At 50.1% G+C, this 9,314-nt stretch overlaps 1 protein-coding gene across 1 annotated transcript in view; it reads left to right on the top strand.

The window, feature by feature from the left end:
• The first annotated feature begins 6,440 nt into the window (after positions 1 to 6,440).
• Positions 6,441 to 9,314, top strand: part of TEX33 (testis expressed 33) — a 15,033-nt gene continuing 12,159 nt past the window's right edge. Inside the window, exon 1 of the mRNA XM_008056284.1 lies at positions 6,441 to 6,462. Coding sequence (XP_008054475.1) covers positions 6,441 to 6,462 — 22 coding nt within the window. The remainder of the gene's footprint in view (positions 6,463 to 9,314) is intronic.

Raw genomic sequence — 9,314 nt, 5'->3', positions numbered from 1 at the left:
GGACTTGGGCTTTTACTCTGATTGAAGTGGTGGGAAGCTACCAGAAGGTTTTGATTAGAGGAACGACATGATCTGACATAGGTTTTAACAGACATAGGTTTAACTGTTGAGGTGACAAGTCTATAAGAGGAAGTGGTGGATAGACTCCAGGATGGTCCCCCCATGATATCTGCTTCCTTGTGTTCATGCTCATATGACCCTCCTTTTTAGAATGGGTGGGGCCTATAACTTGCTTTTAACCAGCAATGTATGGCAAGGATGATGGATGTCACTTCTGTAATCATGGTGCATGAGATTGTAAAGCACATCTTGCTAGGGGACCCTTCTCTTTGCTGGCTTTGGTGAAGACTGTGGCATGTTGGGGGTCCCATAGAATGGCCTCTGGCCGTAGGCTGGCAGGAGCCTGAGGACCTCAGTCCAACAAACGTCAAGGAGTTGTATCTGCCGCAGCCATGTGAGCTTGGAAGCATATCCTTCCCCAGTGGAACTTCAGATGAGACTACAACCCCGGTCAGTACCTAGACTGCTAAGAGCCAAAGCCGGCTTACTGGATCCAGTGAGCCATGTGCAGACTCTGGACCCACAGTTACTGAGATGATAATTGTGCATTATGCTCTAAGTTTGTGGCCATATTGTCATGCAGCCTAGCTAATACAGAGGACAAGAGCAAAAACAGGGAGACTGGTGATGAGGCCACCATGTTAACCTAGACAAGCAATGGGGGTGGCTTGGCCCGGGGCATGGGTGGGGGGGGACAGATATGGAGGTAGATGAGGGGGTCCAAGCCCTATGCATTTTGAAGGATTTTCAGGTGGGCTGCTTGTGGATTTATCCTAGAGTCATTTGTGATGTCTATCTGTGCCAGGCAATGTGCTAGGCATCTCCCCAAAGTAATTTTATTCGATCTCCACCTTTACCCTTAAAGATGGGTTGTATATTTCATCTACAAGAAAAGTTCAGCTAACAAACTCGGTCACAGTTGCTCATCTGAAGAGTGGCAAGATCAGATTCTGGGTGCCCCAAGAGTAACCACAGTGTTTTCTGTCCCCCGGGAGGGAAGGCTGGGTGTGCAGGAGGCATTCCCTACCCTCATCCCTCACCCCTGCTGAGCAGTAGCCAGACAGGCCTGAGCCGGCTCTGGCACCAAGGACTTCTACCTCCTTCTCAGCAGAAAGGAAGTCACTTAACATGGTTCATCTCCTTCAGCCTCCTTGTGGTTCAAGGGGAGAAGAGAGGGTCCGGACTGTCCCACCCCTGCTTAAGTTTCACTCTATGGCACCTGATCCCCAGGCATCCAGCTCAGACAGCTCCAGGTGCATATTTCCTTTCCCCTCCCCGCCCCCCTGACTTGGATTTATGCTGTTAAACAATCCATGCCTTTAAGAGTGTCATCCCAGCCGGGCTCCTGGCTCAGCCTGTAATCCCGCGCTTTGGGAGGCTGAGATGAGTGGATTGCCTGAGCCTGCGGGTTCGAGATCCACCTGGGCAACTTGACGAGACCTTATCTCTCCAATAAATCAAAAAACTAGCCGGGCGTGGTAGCGTGTGCCTGTAGTTCCAGCTACTTGGAAGGTTGAGGCGGAAGGATCGCCAGAGCCCAGCAGGTCGAGGCTGCGGTGGCTGGGAGAGGCCACTGCACTTCAGTCTGGGTGACAGAGTGAGACTCCAACTCAAAAAAACCAAAAAACCAAAAAACAAAAAAAAAAACCCCAAAAACCAAAAAGAGTGTCATCCCTTCTAAACTGTTAAGCTCTTATGCATCCCTCAAGATCCAGCTCAGATGGCCCTTCTGTGAACCCTGCCTCCTTTCCCCCAGACAGACAGTCATTCTCTACTTATCCCTTTGTACTCCTGAGGACTTCCTTTGCACTGCACTTGGCGGCATCTGGGCCTTCTGTGCCTGGCACACACCAGGCACCGGGTGGGTTCTTGGGTGACATTTTTGAGTGACTGAAAGAGCACACAGCAAATGAAGGCCCTCTCCTGCCTCCTCAGTCCTGGCTTGACCCTAGCCTCTCTTCCCTGAGGGTGGGCCTTTAAGCCCTCTGAGGTAACAGAGCCCTGTGTGTAGTGATCACCATGGCAACTCCAATGAACATCTGGGGAGAGCTGCTCCCAGCAACCATCCTCTGGTCATCCCCAGTAGCCTCCTGGGCTTTAGCACACACCAGTGTGGCTCCCATGTTTCCTGATAGTATGAGGAGATTGCAGAGGTGAGGCAGAGACTTATGAGGTGGGTCGGGGCTCTTCCAGGACATGGGATTTCATTTGCCTTTTCCCCATTCAGAGTTGCTTGTGAGTGAAGAGTGGCCCTACTGCCACTGGACCTGCCTTCTTGCCTTCCTTGACTGACATCTCTTGGGACCCATCTCTCCAGGTCAGAAATTGGAAGTTCCAGCCAGTACAGGCTGCTCTAGACATGGAGGCAGACAGACTGTTTCTGTGGGCACATCAGGTGGGTGGCTCAGGATGGGGGACTGGGACTGGAGCAGAAAGCTGACTTGAAGGAGCTAACTTGAACTTCAGTTAACTTGAAGATGTGTGGCTTACAGTTAGCTCCACCTGGATAAAGTTTTATTTTTTTCCTGAGCCTCAGTTTCTCTATCTGTGACAGAGGGCGAGTTTGTAGTTTCTCCGAATACCTCACCTCACTGGGTACTTGTGAATATAGACTAATCTACTGGATGTGAGAATACTTGGCACGGAGTTGTAATATCTCTTGCTGCACAGCAAATCACCCCAAAACTTAGGGGCTGCAGATAGTAACATTTATTCCCCCAGTTTCTGTAAGCCAGGAATAAAGATGCAGCTTTGGTGGGTTTTCTGTGTCAGAGTCTCACAAGTTGCAGTCAAGGTGTTGCCTGGGACTCCAGGCTCATCTCAAGGCTCAAACAGAGATGGAATCCTTTCCAAGGCCAGCCACATGGTAGGATTCAGTTCCTCATAAGCCACTCTCTGTTCCTGCCATGAGGGCCTCTCTACAGGGGGGATCACGATATGGAAACTGGCTTCCATCAGAACAAGCAAATAAGGAGGGCCAGAGAGAGTGCGTGACCAAGGCAGAAGTCACAGTCTTTTATAGCTTCATCCTGGAAGTGACATCCCTCACTTTTGCCATTTTCTGCTGATTAGAAGCAAGTCACTAGGTCCAGCCCACACTCAAGGGAGGGAATGATACCAAAAAACAGATCCCTGTTTTTTAACCATGCCAACTGCCTACCACTGTCTGCTCTCTGGTTTCCAATAATATATGTTCCTTCCACATGCAAAATACATTCATACTCTCCCACAGTCTCTCAAAGTCTTATCCTATTACAGCATCAGCTTAAAATCTGGAATCTGTTCATCTAAACCAGATCTGCATGTGAATGAGGCTCCTTGGATATCATTCCTTGAGTAGAGCTTCTTGAGTTCAGTTCTTCTCCATTTGGTGGCCCTATGAACTGAGTCCATCAGCCCCGAGCACTCCCGATATACAATGATGTGATAGGCATAGGATAACAGCTGTCAACATTCCTATTAAAAAAAAAATGAGGAAAATGGACACAAAACCATCACTGGTCCACAGCAATTTTGAAATGCAGCCACACAAAAGTTGGACATTTCTTGATTCAATTTCAGGACCTGGAAATAATTCTCCATCACTCCCAGCTCTGCTCTAAGGACTCTGGTTTCTGCTTACAGACTCATTTTTTCTCCCCCCAGTGGTTTCTTTTCATTTTTTACTGTCTCCCTTTCACTCCAAGCTACCAGTACTATTGCTGATACAGTTTTCTCAAAAACTGTGAACCTTATAGGGGTTCACTCCACTGGAAAAACCACAACCTTTTTAACCAAGTACTCTTGCTGAGAGACAACTCCCTTAAGCTTCTTAGAGGCCTGGTGATTTCATTAATGGGATATATGAGGTGAATCCTTAATCTCTTTAAAGAGCCCTTTGTGTGACTGTAAAACTCTGATCCTTTGGTCTTTCTAAAGTTTTAACAGGAAGTTGTGCAGTCATACTCTTGGCCACATTTTTCATGGCAGTGTTCTGAAAGCTGTTTTTTTAAATTTTAACATCTTTTGGCATCTAGAGAGGATAAGAATTTTCAAAACCATTAAGTCCTAGAATCTTTTTATTTAACAGTCCTTCCTTCAATTGATCTCCCTCTTTTCACATTTCACTACAAGCAGAAGGAAGAAACCAGGAGGCAACTACAATGCTTTGTTTGGCACAATCTCCTTAGCTAAATTGTTCAGCTTATAGTCACACGTTCTGCTTGTCACATAAGTGTCATGACTTTCTGCCCCCATGTAATATGGGACTTTTTCCCTTTAAGTTATAATTACACATTTCTGACTTCCTTCTGTGCCCTTCCTGGCAGCATTCTCTGAGTCCAGATTTCCGCTAATAAATTGTTTAGGGTGATTTAGTCTTTTTTCATTGTGTTTCTCAAAATCTTTCCCGGCTCTGCCTGCTGCTTGGTTCCAAAGCCACTCCTACACTTTTTGGTATTTGGTATACCAACAGCCCACTCTTGTTATAAAAATATGTATTAGTTATCTACTGCTGCATAACAAATGACCACAAAGCTCAGCAACTTAAAACTATGTGTTTGGAAGAGCACAGATTTATGATCTATTTGTGACCCACTAAGTTTCTAAGGGTCAGGATCCTGCTTGTGGCTTGGCTGTGTCCTCTGACTCAGAGTATCCCACAGACTGTAATTAAAGTGTCACCTGGGCTGTGTTCTCATATCAAGGCTCACCCTGGGAAGGATCCGCTTCCAAGCTCCTCCAGGTTCAGGATTCATTCAGTACTCTGGAGACTGTTGGAGCAAGAGCTTCTGTTCCTTAGGAGGTTTTGGCCAGAGGCCACCCTCAGTTCCTCCCCACATGGGTCCCTCCACAGGGCAGCTCAGAACATGACAGTTGCTGCCTTCAGAGCAAGCAAACAAGGAGGGCCAAGGAGGGTGTACGAATAAGACAGACGTCATTAACATTCCTGGAAGTGACATCCCACCACTTGGTCCAGCCTGTACTCAAGGGTGAAGGGATTATACAGTGTGTGAATTCCAGGGGGAAAGAGATCATTGGGAATCATATCAACAGTGGCACAATCATCAAATGGTTATTAAGTGTCAAAATGAATAGGATGTTTTACTTGGGAATTTTTCAAGAGAATAAAATCGATCTGATTCCTACCTACTTTGAACTTACCAGGAAACCGACTTGCCCAGGTGACGTTAGGCAAGTCACACCTCTCTGGGCCTTTTAGTCCTCAAAGATCCCTTCCAACCCTGACTTGTTGCTTCTATTTCTCCCTTATTACAAAGACATTTACCTTGCAGGGCCAGGCTTTATTTTATTTATACGACAAAATTTGCAAAAACCTAGGAAAAAACCCAAATGTGATAAAATCAGAGAATGTAAATAACGAAAAGATCATGGGGGGGGAACTCAAACATGGAAGCCGCAGAGGCTTTTGAAGATGCCAGAGCCGCCCCTCCAGTTTTGCCCAAAGGCTCTTCCTCACAAAGAAGGCTGAGGTTACCTCAGAGTGTGGGGCTCTGCTCTCAGCTCCCCTCCACAGTGCCAAGGGGCTTCCCTTTTCCGACCATGAATGACCATCCAGCAAAGTGGTTACAACCCTATTTGCAGAGAGACAAATAGTCACCAGAATAGGGGGCAGGGCAGTGGTCCCACAGCCAGGGGCCTGCTGGCGGCTCCTAGGGTAGTGCTGGTGGAAGAAGAGGAAGAGGAAATGGAAGAAAAAGATGAAGGAGTAAAAGAAACCCAAGGGTCGGGTGCAGTGGCTCATGCCTGTAATCTCAGCACTTTGAGAGGTTGAGGTAGGAGGATCGCTGAGCCCAGGAATTCGAGACCAGCCTAGGCAACATAGTGAGACCAAAAATATTTAAAAATTACCCAGACATGATGGTGCACACCTGTAGTCCCAGTACTAGGGAGGCTGAGGCAAAAGGATTGCCTGAGCCCAGCAGGTCGAGGCTGCCATGCACCGTGATCAACATGATCATGCCCCTGCATTCCAGCTTAGGTGACAGAGTGAGACCCCGACTTGAAAAAAAAGAAGAGAAAAGAAAAGAAGGAGCCCAGGATCCTAGGGCTGCTTGAGAAAGGCCTTTGAGGCACCAGTGGTCAGGGGGAGAGACCAGGCTTTTCAGAGACAGCAGAATCTGGGGGGGTCCAGGAAGCAGGCCCAGGGCCAGCGGTGATGGGTGGGTGGGGCAGGGGCTCTTTGGGTCTGGGAAGTGCCAGAGAGCACCAAGAGCAGCCTGAGGACCTCTGGTCAGGGACTGGGCAGACGGCCACAGGGCCCCTGTGCAACTCCCAGCTCATCCTGTTCACAGAGACTGTGTGTGTCATCTGAGACGATGAAGTGTGTTGCTTTGTCTACAGGACTAAGCTTGGAATTACCTGTCCAAGAGCAAGAGTTGATGGAGCTGGGCCGCCAAGCAGGTAGGACAGGTGGACCCGGTGTGCTGAATGCACATCCAGGGTCTGAGGGGACTCTCTGGGTTGCAGGGCACAGTCTCTCCCTCTTCTCCTTCATCTTTCTTTGGTCTCCAGACCCACTGTCACCCCTGACTTCCCAGGGGCATTCTGCTTGAAGACAGAGGGAAAAGGGAAGGAGAGAAATTACTGAACCCTCCCATCCTGTCACGTGTGGGGATTGTGACCCCAGTAGTGTCCCCGTTTTCGGGTGCTCCAAGTCTTGTGTGTACCAGGACAGGACCGTGGGACAGCATAGTGAGGTGCCTGGACATTGTGGGTGGGATGTCCATACCCATGTGGGTCACAGGGGAGCCAAGACCAGGGGCTGGTGTGGCCAAGGAGGAGAGTTGAGAGGGGGCAAGCAGAGGGAGCAGTGTGGGTAGAGGCCTGGGAGGGGTCGCTAGATTACTGAGACCGGGGCTCTGCCCTGAGGACTGGGTCAGGTCAGTCCTGAGGAAGCCCCCAGGGGCAGTTGGAGCATGACTGGGCTGGCAGGTGGGATGGGGAGATGGCAGTCCAGTGAAGTGGGAGCCGCAAGCTTTCTCCAATGACCTGAATACCCCAGGGTCAGCCTCTCTGGTGTAGCAGCTCTGGGAGGAGCCCAGGAATTTGTATTTTTATTGATTTTTAATTTTTATTTATTTATTTATTTATTTTGAGTTGGAGTCTCACTCTGTCACCCAGACTGGAGTGCAGTGGCCACTCCTGGCCACCGCAGCCTCGACCTGCTGGGCTCCGGCGATCCTTCTGCCTCAGCCTTCCAAGTGGCCGGAATTACAGGCATGCACTACCTCGCCCAGCTGATTTTTTGATTTATTGTAGAGATGAGGTCTTGCTGCCCAGGCGGGTCTCGAACCCGCGGGCTCAGGCAATCCACTCACCTCAGCCTCCCAAGGCGCGGGATTACAGGCTGAGCCGCTGAGCCCGGCTGGAATTTGTATTTTTAAATACATGCCAGGGGAGTTCCAATACCGGGTCATGCTTAGAAAACTGTGGACTGATCATCTGATACTCATAAGAGCAAGGGAAGCAGGGTTTTCTCTGCCACTTGACAACTGAATGAGTGAAATGAAGGAAAGGTGGATTTGGGATGAGATTCCTGAGATGCCAGGTTCAGGTTCAGGCCTTCATTCATTCATCCATTCATTCGTTTATTCCACTCCAAGAGGACAGGGGTTATCCTGTCCAGTTCACTGTTGTATCCCTACGCCTAGCACAGCACCCGATATACAGCTGGGGCCACTCAGTGGGTGAACTGGTGAATATGCTGGTCCTCTGAGCCAGGGGAAGCTACTGAGGTGCTTGTAACCCCAAAGAGCAGGTAGCGGTGGCAGGCAGTCATGGCAGCTCATGCTGATAGGGGAGACAGCCGGGAGCACAGACGGAGACACCAATAGTGTCGCCCAGAGGTTCTGAGCCTGAATCCTGTGGGACTCCAGGAAGAGCCTGGCCCTGCACTGGGCCTCAGTCTCCCCAGGAGCAGGGTGAAGGCCCTGGGTTGGTCAGGTGGGTGCTCTTCCCGCTCTCTGCCACCACTCTTTTGAAAAATGTCACCAGCCCCATCTGACAGCCCAGTCGTTCCCAGAGGCTCCCCTCTGCTTGGCGGTCTGCTGGTTGGGGCAGAACCCAGGACAGAACCCAGGGTAAGAGGGAAGCGCTTTCGGGGAACAGGTTTTCCCTCCATCTTTGGTGTAGGGGACAAAGGGGCAAGGGCAAAGTGGGGAGGAAGGAGCGAGGAAGGTTAGGAGGAAGCAGGCCAGAAAGCAGAGAAACCTCAGCTTTCTGTCTCCCACCACCCTGGGAAGGGTCTGCAGCTTTCTGCGGGGTGGGTGAGAAGGGCCTCCCAGAGCACTGTCACTGGAGACAGCAGAGCAGGAGTGAAATTAAAACTCCAATGGCCGATGAAGCCTGACACTCACAGCGTCTTGTCACCTAAGCTGGAACACTTGAATGTGTGGCTATGGGGCAGGACGAAATCCCACAGAGTTGGAACAATAGTTAGTTCTACACTGTCCGCCTTATGCAGATTCCCAAGGCAGGGAGGTGCTTTTTAACAGCAAGCTACAAAACAGCACATAGACTCTGATCTCATTTATAAACAAAAGTGAAACCAAGCTATGTGCCCTCTCAGAGAACTGGAGGGCCCCTCTGGAGGTTGGGAGGGATGCTCCAGAGGTGGAGAGTGGGGGAGGTGTGGCCAGTAAGGGGTACCTGACCTCAGTATTTTGCACAGTGAGAATCTTTCCTACTCGGGTGCTACACAAGTGTGTATTCAAAGTCGGCAGCCAACTGGTCATGAGATGCACAGTTACTTTACGAGCCACAGAGAGACGGAGACAATGACCCAGGGCCGTAGATGGTCAGAGACAGCCTGGGGTCAGTGGTGTTCAAATGGGAGAAGGGGAGGGTCTTAGCATCGATAGGTACCGTGTCACTGGGCCTGACCCCTGCAGCCAGGCTTATCCACTGACCACCCCACTGGCACTGCAGGGGGACAGGGCTTCTCTGGCGGGAGCTCTGGGGACCCAGGACTGACTCACACATGAACTCGCCTTTTGACTCCCCCCCCTTCTAGGAGGGGAAATGACACCATTCTCACAGTGAGACAAAAAGGGAAAGCCCAGTGTCATTAGGCATGTGGGTGTGTTGGAGGGGCCAGTGGGAGGAGTTGAGAGGAGGGGGGAATGTCAGGGAGGACTTCTTGGTGGGCTGCATTAGAAGGATGGTAGGATTTTGACTTAGGGAAAGGCCGAGTAGCAGACCAGCCTGGGCAGACGCTGGGAGGAGGGTCATCATGGGTGTGGATGGGATAAGAT

The sequence above is a fragment of the Carlito syrichta genome, unplaced genomic scaffold (genome assembly GCF_000164805.1).
Source record: "Carlito syrichta isolate Samal-C Ts95f unplaced genomic scaffold, Tarsius_syrichta-2.0.1 Scaffold302307, whole genome shotgun sequence".
Taxonomy (NCBI): domain Eukaryota; kingdom Metazoa; phylum Chordata; class Mammalia; order Primates; family Tarsiidae; genus Carlito; species Carlito syrichta.
The sequence above is the reverse complement of the archived record's forward strand: the minus strand, read 5'-3'. Positions and strand labels throughout refer to the sequence as shown.